A 13,823-nucleotide genomic window follows, 5' to 3' on the forward strand; every position below is an offset into this window, starting at 1 on the left:
TGGCACCACGCGCACGCACGCACGCACGCACGCAAGCACGCACGCACGCACTTATTTATTTATTTATCCATCCATCCATCCATCCATCCATCCATCCATCCATCCATCCATCCATCCATCCATCCATCCATCCATCCATCCATCCATCCATCCATCCATCCATCCATCCATCCATCCATCCATCCATCCATCCACCCATCCGTGATGTTCATTCACTGAGGTCCATTGCGAATCGGTGTGGAAGAATCCATTAAAGCCGCTCATAGGGGAGTACTTTAGGGAGTGTTCGATAAAAATGATTGTTCATAATTAATTCAAAATGTAAACGGGATCTATCATAACACAGTGCGAAATATATTTGACAACAGCACAAGATTTTTGCACGACATTGTTTGAGGTAAGTAGATTTGTTTAAATATCTTTTAGCAATGGTATATCCCTAAACAGAGGGCGAGTTTTCGATGTAACCTCAGCTCTTCAGCTTCCCTCGCTCAACTCGTAGACCCTGCTTGGCTAACGGCTATCACCAATGGCGTCCACGGAGATAGCAAGACAAGCGGTGAGTAGCACGATTTAATTAACACAATAATACAACCATTTCTCTCAGATCTTGAAAAGAAAAGAGAAAAAGAAAATGCATCACTGGTAAAATTGTCATTTTGCAAGGAGTGGGTGTGCTAGTCAGTCGCCTCCCTCTGTTGTGTTTTTTTTTGTCATTTTATCGGCAAAATGTCGTGTTGAGATTATGCTAATCTAGAATGGTCAATTTGAAACTCAATAAGGTTTCATTATCAGTACCAGTACTATTATGTTTCCAGTTCCACAGTTATCTTGGTTTGGTTTGACCCTATTGTTGGTCTAAATTTACAAGTGCCTTATAAAAAAATCAGTTTTAACCAATGAAATGCTGCGTAAAATGATTGGGGAAAAAAAGACGCGCTGTTGTAAAGAGGCCATTCATTTTCTACGCCCCCATTTCAGCGACGCTCCGCTGCTCATTTCCGTTACGTTATTTCAAGCAAGTCAATTCAACTTTCATTCGGGCGTTGTCATGCGTGTGAAAACGGGGGGAACACGTTTTTGCTTGATATTTAATTTAACCCTGCAATTTGAGGGGGAACGGCATGTCTAATGTTACTCCACATATTTTACTGTGGCTGTTTTAAGAAAGAAAAAAAAAGTCAGACAATGTGCCTATAATAGCACGTTTCTCTCAGTTTAACATCCCATTCTGTGGCTGACTGGTGTGTGGAACTTGGCTGTGGGTGTCTTGAAAGGCAGGAAGGGGTTTTAGGAATGCTGCACTTCCAACCCTGGACGTGTGTACTGTGTAGTCGTTCTGGGATGCGAACCTAAATGACACACAATTGTGTACAGCAGATTTTGAGTATTAATCTTTATTGTTAACCTGAAAGTTTGAGTTTGAGGAAATCCTCCAATTTCCCGAGCTAGACAAATTATTGTTATCAAACAAGTGAATATATTTTCAATATTGTTTGTCAAAAGAGCTCAGTCACTTTTACACCTCCATGCAGCACCTCTATGAATCCAATTTCAGCCCTCTAAATAATCAATTGTCTTTTTCACCAATTGTCCTTCCCTTGGAATGTTTTGGCTGTCAAAGCTGTGCGCACATAGCTGAGCAGCGCTTATGTTATGATAGGATGCATAATGGCTACTTGCTTTGCCTTCTAATCTAAATTCTTTGCAATTTTCGATGTCGTAGGTTGCAGGAAAAGGTTGCCTAACCACCTCTACCGTCCACACAAACACCCACACATGCTTCAAGTGAGATTTCTGCACTTGTTTCCAAGAGACACCACATGCAATATAATACAATGCTCATTGGCTTGTTTATCAGCATCGGCGTCACAGTCGTATTTGCACATAATGGCCATAACATTATTCACTCTTGGACAATCAAAGACTGTAATTCCGGTTCAAGTGGCCAATTTTGATTGAATGTCTTTGTGTGAACTTTTTCCCATATAGGTTACATAGCACATAAGTGACACATTACACAAGCGTCAACATTAACTTCACAAGTGTCAACAGCAGGAAGTGAAAACTCAGAATCAAACATTAATGTATAAATAAGGTCATGAGTAAACGTTACACAGAATTCTGTTGCCCCTCCCCCATTGTTTTAAATGAGAGTAACTCTCCACATTACTCAGCTGGCTGGCATGTACTTTGCTTATTCAAGTATGAATGCATCTCCAATGTAGGACCTTAAACCCATAGTCACAGTGCATCCTAATATTGCGGTGGAATATTTTGTTGTGGAGAAGTAGGAGAAGTGTGGAGAAGTAGACCACATCATACTAAGCTCTTTCCAGCTCTGAGGTTTTGACCCATTTACATAACAAGACAAGGAGGCCAAAATGTTAGAACCCTTGATAAGATCTGCAACACCTCTTGGTATCATTTGCAGTACAGCAAACAGCAGTGAACATCTCATGAGGTTGTTTCAGTGTTCCTAAAACTGTGGCCTATGCGCATGTATTATCTAAAATTGCGAGCGATGTGAAATGACCAATAATATACAGTACAAACTTGCTTTGCGCTATCCTGGTGCGGGTAGAAAGTCCAGGAAACAGGAAGTCGGCAGCAGAAATACTTTACACAGCAGACACTAACAATAATTAATCACGTGTGATAGAAAGGATGTTAATCTTTTGTAACATGGTGTTTGCTTAACATTTTTCTGTCATTTATTGTGTTTAGGGTGAAGGTGCCCGTGCCGTACCTCTCGCCGGCCATGTTGGCTTCGACAGCATGCCTGACCAGCTGGTCAACAAATCTGTCAATCATGGATTTTGCTTCAACATCCTCTGCGTTGGTGAGTCTGTTGTATATGAACAACAGAATGACAAATCAGCATAACGCTTGCTATTTGGACAGTATGGACTGGGCGATGTATTGTTATTTTATTGATATCTAGACAAGGACATTCAGTACATTAATAATAAAAATTAAAACAATGATGTGGCCTTTCCATGCATGCACAAAAGCTACGTAATGTGTCAAGCCACACATGCGTGGACAAAGTACGCAAGAACACACTCGTACGCATGAAATTATTTATCTTTAAAGTACACTTTATAAATTGCTGACTCAATATGAATGACTGTCAGTAAGTTCAAATGAAAACTGATAAATATTTCGCATTTCTCTGAAAATGCTTTGTTTTCACTGACCCTATAGAAATATTGGTATAGAGATACCTGGCATAAACATCGACACAGGAAATGTTTTCGCTATTCTCCAGCCCAAATGTGGGCTGTGGTTATATTTCAGTGTGGTTTTTGACATTAGAACTAACAGTTTTGGTGTGGACATGAGTGTAGTCGCAGCGGTGCGCAAACATTTTGAGTTGTACTCTGAGTATCTCATAGGTCAAGTTCTGTTAAACGTGCTGCTGCTTCTATTTAACAATGGGTGACTGTCTACGCCGAGAGAGTCAAACAACAGCGGCTGTTTTGTATCCATTCCGCATGCACTGACTAAGCGCATCCTCTGGAAATCTGTTTTTGTTGAATTCTCTTGATCACTGTTAATTTCTCTGTCTTTTGTGGCATGTTTGCTTTGGCTTTGATTTGCTATGAATTAGTTATGATTGCAAATTTATTGTGTCAATCCCAAAAAGCTCTTTGCGGCAGCAAAATGACATTGGAAGATAACTGTTCATCAATTTTCCATGGCGCATGTTCTCATTTGAGACATGGGCTACTGGAGCCTGTTCCATATGTACTCTGTACGAGTAATCTGGCTTTGGCCAAGAGGCTGGGGTATACACCCTTTACTGGTCACAAGTCAGTCACAGGAGACAAGACGAACCACCGATCGCACTTAAATTCATGAAAAATTTAGAGTCTTAAATCAACCTTACCTAAGATGTTTTTTGGAATTTGTTAGGAAGATAGACTCCCAAGGACACCTCTTAAAAGTATGAAATCGTCACGATCACATAATATAAGCTAGAAGATTTCCTTCTAGTGTCTATATTTCCCTTGCAGATTTTTGCACAAATATAAAATTGCGGCAGCGATGTAAGAATTGGAGTTGCGGTTTAAAATGTTTTGAGGGAAAATGGTGAGATATCTTACCAAAGTGGGCCGACGTTGATGGCAGGTCAGGCTGTGAAGAATTAAAAATAGACGAGCTTGCTGACTGAGTCATCTGACTGCCTCCAAGATAAATGTACATCACTACAGTATACAAGCCGTTTGCTAACTCTGTGCTTTTCTTTGGGTATGGATGTGTAGTATAAGCCTTCTCTGAAATAAATGGGCATCTGGTGTGTCATCCGATTGTAATGAAAAAGAAATACACTAGATCTTTACAAGATTGTTGCTCTCCGCCAAGGCCTGACAATGGCTTACCAGACACCACTAGACACTATCATACAAACAAACCTCCATAAACCCTTTTTATACTGTCTGTTGAAGATGGAAATGTTCTGCTTTTTTTTTTTTCCTTTGCACTTTTCTATGGGGACAAAATATCTCTGTTATAGCTTTGAGGCTGTGTCCCTGTGAAAAGACACTTCAGATCATACTCACCTCGTCTATACGTGTGTGAATTCTTGTCATCCTGTTGTCCAGGTGAGACGGGTCTTGGCAAGTCTACCTTGATGGACACGCTGTTCAACACCAAGTTTGAGGGCGAGCCCACCCAGCACAACCAGCCTGGGGTGACGCTCAAGTCCAACACCTACGAACTGCAGGAGAGCAACGTGCGCCTCAAGCTCACTGTCGTCAACACAGTGGGCTTTGGAGACCAGATTAATAAAGAAGACAGGTGTGTTCCATGTAGATGCAGCTATTCTGTGGATAATAAAAACCTAAATAATTCTTCCCCCTCCAAACCCATAAATCTTTGCTGTTTTCCCCCACCAGCTACAAGTCCATTGTGGAATTCATTGATGCCCAGTTTGAAGCATATCTCCAAGAGGAGCTGAAGATAAAGCGCACGCTTCACAGCTACCACGACACTCGCATCCACGCTTGCCTTTACTTCATTGCTCCCACGGGCCACTCGCTCAAATCCCTTGACCTGGTCACTATGAAGAAGCTTGACAGCAAGGTGAGCGCCAGATTCATGTTGGTCACATTACTGCTTGTTTACTATCCCCCTAATCCTATTTCAAGTCGTGTTTAGTGCCTTAAACGAGCACTGATACAATTATTCGACTTCTACGCGAGAGGCATATCTGCTTCCCTGCCCCAAAAGCGATAAAAAGCAGTAGAAATGTAATTCCCCCTCAAACTGCAGGTGCACAAAAATGAATGAAGAACAATATAGCGTGATCATTATTTTGAAAATATTTAATAATAATAATTAAAACATTTATTTTATTGTTCGATCCCTCAAATAAATAGTGCAGATTTTTTTTTCCACAACACAAAGATCTATTTAACAGAAAAATCTGCAGTATAGTGGGACAACATGTAAAGTGAACCACGACATAGAGGGGATTACTGCATTCATTGTTGTTGGATTAAGTTTGAATCCCTTGTGCAGTAGTATTGTAAGTGCGATTAAGAAAAATACATTTTGTGTACAATACTATTTGTGTGTCAATGCTTCTCTATTGCGTTGAGCATGGCTAGAAGTATGTAGGACGTCACGGTTCACCAACCTTAAGCGAGGCCTTCTGCCTGCATGCAGACGCATCAGTGTCAGTCATCTGAGAAAAGTAGTCAACTCTGTGTGACTACTGTCTATTTTGTGCGAGATGCTCGTGTTTGCATGAAGCCCCACGAGCCATCGGACCTGAGCGGCTGCGCCCTGCGACAAACACTCACAGCCATGGGGAGGCTGCCTTACTCTTTTACAAGATTTAACGTCAAACTAAAAAGAGTGGTAGTTTCATAAACTGCTCACCCTGCTTTGAAGGTTCACTGTCTGACAACAAAAAAAGCATGCTAGAAAGCAGGCATGTGGCTGGGGAAGTCAGGTTTTACATCACCTACTGTTGTGTTTGACTGTTGACGCAACATGCGGCCAAAACGGTACCACTTGTAATTCAGTCGTAACAAGGCGCATTTTTATTTTCGTGAAAAACAAGCTGAATTATATTTGGCTACACCCCTCAATGTTGTCGCTTTTATAATAGCGACTGCACTGTCTTCTCTCACCCGGTAGGTGAACATTATCCCAATCGTTGCCAAGTCCGACGCCATCTCCAAAAGTGAACTGGCCAAGTTCAAGATCAAAATTACCAGTGAGCTGGTCAGCAACGGCGTGCAGATCTACCAGTTCCCCACTGACGACGAGTCAGTCGCCGAGATCAACTCCACCATGAACGTAAGCCCCAGAGATGCATTTTAGAATGTGGAGAGGTGACGTCTGTGATCGCGCAAGATCTCAGTGAGCCGCCCCGCGTCTTGCCGTCAATGCAGTCAGCCAGCTCAGAGCTTACAGTGTGGAAAAATGGTCTCTTCTTTCTCACATGATCAAAACATGTCATGAAGAGCTGGCTTCACTGCTTGTCTTGAGTGTGCGTTTGTAAAGGCTGAGGCATTGTGTGTGTTTGTATGCGAGCACATGAGTGAAAGAAGAAACAGACTCAAATCTGGGAGTAGGTCTGGATGAGTACAGCATTTTCCCTCCCAGGCTATTTCTCTACAAATGGGTATTTTTCAAGTGCAAAGGAGGCTCTTGATGCAGGATTCTTATTTTGTCTTTTCCAGATTGTCCTGTGAACTTGTCATGCACAAGATGTTGCAAGCATTAGTTGATGATTTTTTTTTTTCACGTGGTGTAAACAAAGATAATTTAAAACCACCAGCGTACGCACCGGCACAAGCATTCATCTTATCTAGTAACGCTGAAATGACTTGTTTTTACAGTCAGCTTTGTTTGGGTTTTCCACTGAAGCTGGCAGTGGACATGTCTCATGTCTCGTTCGTTCAACTCTACAGAGTCATTTGCCCTTTGCCGTGGTGGGCAGCACGGAGGAGGTGAAGATTGGCAACAAGATGGTGAAGGCCCGCCAGTATCCCTGGGGCACAGTGCAGGGTAAGTCAGCTTCACTTCCTGCCTCGCCGGACATGCTCTCTGCCGCCCGTCCCTGCCACCTGACTGACCCTGCAGCCTGTTTCCTCCTACGGCTTGCACAACCTCATTCAGCACGCTGAACTGTTACAGCACATGACACTAATGGACTTTCAATTGATTTTAATTGACTTGTCAAGGAATCCATAGCGATGAGTTGAAAGCACCACGCTAGTTTAGTAGCCTTTTGGAGCATGTGAAATTTGAGGCAAAGTTCATGTTTTAAGCATGAATTCAAAGGTCTCGCTTCTTTTTATAACATCCACCCTCTTCAGAGTTTACGGCCAATCAAGGCATCATGCATAAACCACACACTTCTTGTTATTGTTTTGTAAATTCAATTCAACCCGTCGCACCGTTTGTTTAAGCCATTATTTATATAAACCTCCAGGATAACTAATGCTCTATTTTCTGCACTGATTTGTGAAAAGAGTTTTAAGGTGTGAAAAGCGTTTTAAAAGCTGCAAATCATTACGAATCTGTAGTTCTTCATGCGCCATTTATTCGACGTGTCTCCTACAGTGGAGAACGAGAATCACTGTGACTTTGTCAAATTGCGAGAAATGCTGATCCGAGTCAACATGGAGGATCTGCGGGAGCAGACTCATACGCGTCATTACGAGCTGTACCGCCGCTGCAAGTTGGAGGAGATGGGCTTCAAGGACACGGACCCTGACAGCAAGCCCTTCAGGTAGCAGATGCAAGGCACCTTTCTCCCTTTTTTTTTTCCATCTCGAGTTGAGCCCTTCATCAACTCTCATCTCTTTTTTGCCGTGCTAGCCTCCAGGAAACGTATGAAGCAAAGAGGAACGAGTTCATGGGCGAGCTGCAAAAGAAGGAAGAAGAAATGCGGCAAATGTTCGTTCAGCGGGTCAAAGAAAAAGAGGCGGAACTCAAAGAGGCAGAGAAAGAGGTTGGTGTTGTTAGCCCGCCGCCACCCCCATCTTGCAGGGCTCTTGTCACAGTATTATTCTTCTTGTATTTTACGCATCTTCTTTGTTACATAGCTGCACGAGAAATTTGACCGCTTAAAAAAGCTGCACCAGGACGAGAAAAAGAAGCTGGAGGACAAGAAGAAGTCCCTGGACGATGAGCTCAACACGTTCAAACAGAAAAAGACTGCCACTGAGCTCTTGCAGAATCAAGCCCAGCAGGCCGGGGGCTCCACCACGCTCAAGCGGGACAAAGAGAAGAAGAAGTAAGTGTCTACATTGTAACATCCCCACTTGAAAGAGGTGTTTGAATTCAACTTAAAGGTGTCGAGGTCAGGGCTTGATGCTGCTTTATACACTCCTTAAAATCGGAAACAGCAGAAAGATTGTGTGAGGTATTTAGATTCAAGGGCAACTAAAGCATCTAACCCATAGCCAATTGAAATATTTATTGATTCAGAAGCGTGTCCTAATACATGTGTCCATGTAGTCACAATGTAGTTAGTGGATATCCAATTTAGAACGGTTTAATTTTAACGAGCCCCTCTCACGTCACAGCGTCCTCAGTGTGCCTTCTTTGTCTCTGCTCATTAACAAGAAGCCTGGGATTTGTTCTATTTTAATACACACTCTCGATTTTTCATTGCCTTCTGAAGCTTTCATGTAAGAGCACATTTATTCCCACATCAGCAGAAAGCGGACTTGCTCTGAATACCTCGCCACAATAAATGTTGCTCATGTCCCAAAGCACATCATAAACTTAACTACTTCCATCTGATTTGTGCAAGCAGATGCTGATAGTCACCTCAATGTTTCCTTTTAACTATTTTTCCCCTTCCCCATGTGTGATTTGTTTGCATATGTTTTTGTAATGTTTGCCAAGCCAATTGAACCACATGAACTCAAGGATCATTTTTGCAGTTTCATTGACGCTGATGTGACTGCTGTGTGTGTATTAGCAAAGGAAGAAAACACTTGCACGGAGAAGGCACCTTTCTGCTGCTTTTAACCTTCTCGCCAAATCACTTCTCTTTCTAAGTATCAGAAGGAATATATATACATCTTCACTGTTCTTAAGCACTCACTCCCCAATTTCTTATTTGTACAGGAAAACCTCTCGAGTTGAATGGCTCTTAAGTTGTACAAGAGATTGGTTTAATAAACCATTAACTATCAACAATTGGTCGATTGCTGGGAGTTGAGTATGTCCTGCAGCGATTCGCAAATTTTCAGGAAAACCATTGGCGTTTAAGCTCGAAGTCACACATGCCATCACGCAAGGCACAACTTTTTGTAGGCTTCTAGTGCTGTTTTTTTGTGACACAAATTCCAAAAACCACCTAACCTTATCAAAGAATGGTAAGAAAAGGTCGATAGGAAAAGAATCTCAAAATACAAAATCCTACAATTGTTGAATTCAGAATTTAACCCCAAACTTTCTGAAGGAAAGCATTATCCTCAGAGTCACGAGTAAGCTGGAAACTATCACAGCTGACTTCGGGCGACATCAGGACAAGTCTGCCGTCAATCACAGTCTAAATGTTAATCATAGCCAAACAACCATCTCAGTGTCCCGGAATGGGTTACATTTGACCTCAAAGGTTTTTCTGTACATGCAATTTGTGTTCTGGTACATCTTTCCCACAGGTCACACTTACTGAGTGCTGCTTGTCGTGTTAATGTCAATGTGTGAGTGCATGTACGTATCACCCATGTTGCACCCATCCTATTTTCCAGTTAACTGTTCCTACATTTGATGCATGCTGCTTAAGGCACCCCGTCCTGGTAAGACCTGACCTGTCAGCCTACAATTGAATCAAACATCAACTCCCCATAAAGCTCTTCGTGTAAACTGACGGCGTCTATCGCCCACGGGCCAGCTTCAAAATCAGAGTTTATCATCTCGTCGTTCCATCTGTCCTCCTCGGGTTCACAAAAGACTCATTTTTGTGGAGATGCCCTTCTCTGCCCGCCCCTGCCTTTCCCACAAAGAGCCCTTTAAAAGAGTCTGGCCAGAAAGGCGAGCAGTTTTGTTTAAGGATTATCCGCCAAGCACACAAACACAAACAAAGGCTGACGAGAGAGACAGATGTTAAGGCCCATGGCCTTTGAGGAAAACTGAAAGAACTGAAGAAACATGTCATGTTCTGTAGAGCAGCAGTCCCCAAACGCTGTTGGACAAAGGGTCATTTGGTTACGGACCACATAGAAAGACTGACTTCAATATTTTTATTGATCATCAGAGCCTGAATGTGATTACAGGTTTCGCAAAAGTCTTCGCCACCTGGCGTGGTGCTCTGAATTAAAAATATAGAAAGAGCACAGAACTGCTACTAATTACAACAAACACAGTTGCACATTTAATAATTAGTCTTTATTTGCTTCTTTGCCGATCTGTCAAAAATAATTCCTTATGTCAAAGCAGTCTGTGGCACAAAACGTTTGGGGATCTCTCCTGTAGCCAACTCTAGAGGAGCCCAAAATGAGATGTGGCGCTTCAGATCTCCTCTGAGTGCCAGCTGGCCATTAATGATGATGTCACACTGATGTTACCCGTGTATGCAACAAAGCAGTAACGGCCCTTCTCTCTTATTTCCAGAGAAGGATTCCTGTAGAAAAGTGCTTCCTTGTGGCCACGCTGCTGTGAATGATCATCCCTTACAGTCAACCCCCCCCCCCCCCCCCCCAAACTGCCCTCACCCCTGGGCGTTGCCCACTTGGACTCGTTTTTAAAGGCACCACTCTAATTATGAGGTTTATTTTTTTGTATACAAGATACATTCCACTCATTGTTAGGTTTTCTATGTAGCGACTCTCTTGCATGGTGTGTGGCGTGCGCTTTTTATTTTCCAAATTAACACACATGACCTTGTTGTGATGGGGAGAAATGAAGCAAAGCTCAAGCGCAACACACCTCACACATGACCTGAAAAGAACAAATACAGTCAAAGCTTCATATTTAAATACGTGAGGTCAGAATTTAGTGACTTGTGGATTATTTTTTTAGTGAGTGGGTGGTAAGTCGACAACATGGAAGTATGCTAGTAGTTGAAAAGTACCGTTGCTATTGATTAATGTATACTGTACAAATAAATACTGTAAAAAGGCTTCACGTAATTACATAGTGTAGACTTTGCAAATCGTTGCAATGTTGCAAGAGAAAAGGTTTTATAAGACAAGTCGCATGATAAGGAAAAAAAATCATAGTTCTCAGACAAAGTGGGAATTTGACAAGAAACAAGTTGCAATATAACGAGAAAACAGGAATAAAATAAATCATGTATGAGAAAAGTTGTAATATCAGAACAAAACTGTAATGTTAAGGCATAGAAAGTATGACTTTTTTTCCTCCAATTTTGACTTAATTTTCTAAAAATGACACTTTTTCCTCATAATTTCCATTGCATTGGTGGCTGCTCGAACATTGATAGATATGATTATTCAGAAGTCGAAACAAAGCACAACTATTCTTGGAGAAAGTCAAAAAAATATTGTTCAACGCCAGCTCAGTGCGTGAAGACAACTTAGCAGGTGAGCTATTAAAACTTCTGAACGTACTACTCAACTGATGTTGTTTTGCCATCATCGTAAATCCAGTGGCCCTAACTGACTGAAGTAATCTCAGACGTGTTTCGCTTGGACTTCCCTTTTTGCCACTTCTCCCCATACCTCATTGACTGTCATGGTTTGTATTAGCTGTCACATTTGCACTTTTTTTTTACACAAATGTGATGAAATATATACATTTATGTATGTTGTCAGTGCAATTGGTATTCTTTTTTGTTTGTTTCTGCGTGGTTTTATAATGGCACATTTCAAAGTCAGTGGTCATGTTTGGACTGGTTTTTAAAGTTATTCATCTATAGGGGAAATAAAGGCACCAACATGTTAGAACAGAATCTTGTTTATGCTTAGTAATTTATATGATCATTTACGGTCGGTCTCTCTCACAAGAGCAATGACCTTGCCCTGCAATGTTCCTCAGTTTACTGGTTTGTGTGTATTTCCTTTGCAGTACTCCGTGGCTCTGCACTGAGTAGGTCCCAAGCTTAAAGGGACTGTCCTCAAGTGCCATCAGTTTTTTGTGGGTCTCTCTCACTCTGTCTCTCTCGTCCTTCTTTCTCACTTTATTTTTGTAATACATTGTACTGTTTTCCCCCACTGTTCTTTTAATTCCCTATTTGCCACCACTTGGACTTGCTCCCACTTAGATGAGATGGAGATTTGCATTCTTCACACTTGCCTTATTTTTTATATATATACTTTAGGAGTAGCAAAACATTTGCACAGATTCACTCAATGTTGTCATTTTCTCCCACCTTTTGAATTTGACTGCATTCTAACCAAACTTTTTCCTCGATACCAGATGCATTTCTACTGCACTTCTCTAACATCTGCATCTTTCTTTGTCTTTCTCGTTGTAGCTTCTTTTAATGTGTCTTGACCATCTGAAGAGGGCCACGACAGCTTCGGCAACAACTAAGCACTATTTACCTCTTCTGTCCCCTCCTGCTATATTAACCTGTTTTTAAAATAGATATTTTTCTTCTCTCCCATTACATCATCTCCTTTTGTCAAATGTGGACTTTTGTGGACTCGCATGGTATCTCTGACCCACTTTGTGACAATGAACCATGGGTGGGGAACCTACAGCATTTGCTGAAGAACTAAAATTCAAAAGATCCCACTATTTACACCCCCAAAAAATGCTCAAAATAAATATTCAATAACTAATGGAAAAAGTTCCCCACTTCTGATCTTAAGCACAGGCTGAATGTTTGACAGTTTAAATATAATTGTCTTCTTGTTAATTAAAAGCCTCTGCAAACTATGGTAGGATAAGGGCATGTTAACTTAAACATGACTTGAAAAGTATAATTTGTACCCTGTAAAAAGAAATTAAAAACAAAACACCAAATTTAAGTCATTACTATGCCAAAGCAATATAAAAAATATTGGCACTTCTTTTGATGCTGCCCATGTTTACATGCCACTGTTGAATACCATGGAGGTCACATGTATAGGCCTTTTGTGCTTTAATATTCTCCAGCCTTCTGTATTCTATATTTTGCATGGATTTATAAAACAATTTCTTTACTGTTGTCACCTGCTTGTTTTCAATCCAAAATAATAATTATACTGTTTCCTCCAAATATGGTGCAAATCATGAGTGAATATGTTAAGTCCTATCATTTCAGTTCCTTTGTTGCTAAATAATGTATGATGGAGTTGAACCCAGATGGGTGTATTTAAAAAAAAGAAAAAAAAAAAAGAATACTTGTGCATTTATATAATTTATAAGGATATATTTTGTGTATTGAAGTGGATTGAAGACTTGTTTATGACCTAAGCTCTTGGTTGGTGCAAAGTACCGTAACATTTTTGGTGTCCGAAGAAATTTTTTTCTAATATCCATCCATCATGTCAGAAACCCTCAACCACTCGAATAAGTCAATATTTCGCCCAAGTTTGATTACATTGATGTACATTTTCAATAAAAAATAAATAAACCAAGAACGTGACATTTTTTGTCATAATTTAATTGCTCATGACAAATACATCCAATTCTTTGAAGTTTTTGTTTGCTTTATGCTTTAAAACAAAGTTTGGAGTAAAGTAAATTTTTACAAATGTATTTGCTGCGATAGGGTCCAGCACGTCGCGACCACCGTGAGCATAAAGCGGCTCGGAAGATGAATGAGTGAATATTTGTAACCGAGTTACCCATTCGATGATTAAAAAAATAAATAAAAATCTTTGTGGCAGCAGCTCAATACTGGAGTACTTGCCGCAAAGCAGGGAGTCGCTGATGGTGCAGGGAGTCGCTGA

At 41.1% G+C, this 13,823-nt stretch overlaps 1 protein-coding gene across 5 annotated transcripts; it reads left to right on the forward strand.

The window, feature by feature from the left end:
- Positions 1-244: 244 nt before the first annotated feature.
- septin6 (septin 6) lies at positions 245-13,511 on the forward strand. Of its 5 annotated transcripts, XM_061281388.1 has the most exons (11): positions 245-397; positions 482-559; positions 2,728-2,842; positions 4,608-4,803; positions 4,902-5,088; positions 6,151-6,312; positions 6,930-7,026; positions 7,585-7,753; positions 7,843-7,975; positions 8,070-8,260; positions 12,010-13,511. In XM_061281388.1, exons 2-11 carry the CDS (start codon positions 530-532, stop codon positions 12,032-12,034), a joined length of 1,305 nt encoding a protein of 434 aa, XP_061137372.1. In that variant the 5' UTR covers positions 245-397; positions 482-529; the 3' UTR covers positions 12,035-13,511. The 5 variants fall into 5 exon arrangements, with proteins under 5 accessions (XP_061137372.1, XP_061137381.1, XP_061137362.1 ...); XM_061281397.1 differs by lacking the exon at positions 245-397 and having other exon boundaries at positions 463-559; positions 10,594-13,511; XM_061281378.1 differs by lacking the exon at positions 245-397 and having other exon boundaries at positions 463-559.
- The last annotated feature ends 312 nt before the right edge of the window (positions 13,512-13,823 follow it).

The sequence above is a fragment of the Syngnathus typhle genome, linkage group LG1 (assembly GCF_033458585.1).
Source record: "Syngnathus typhle isolate RoL2023-S1 ecotype Sweden linkage group LG1, RoL_Styp_1.0, whole genome shotgun sequence".
Classification (NCBI taxonomy): Eukaryota; Metazoa; Chordata; class Actinopteri; order Syngnathiformes; family Syngnathidae; genus Syngnathus; species Syngnathus typhle.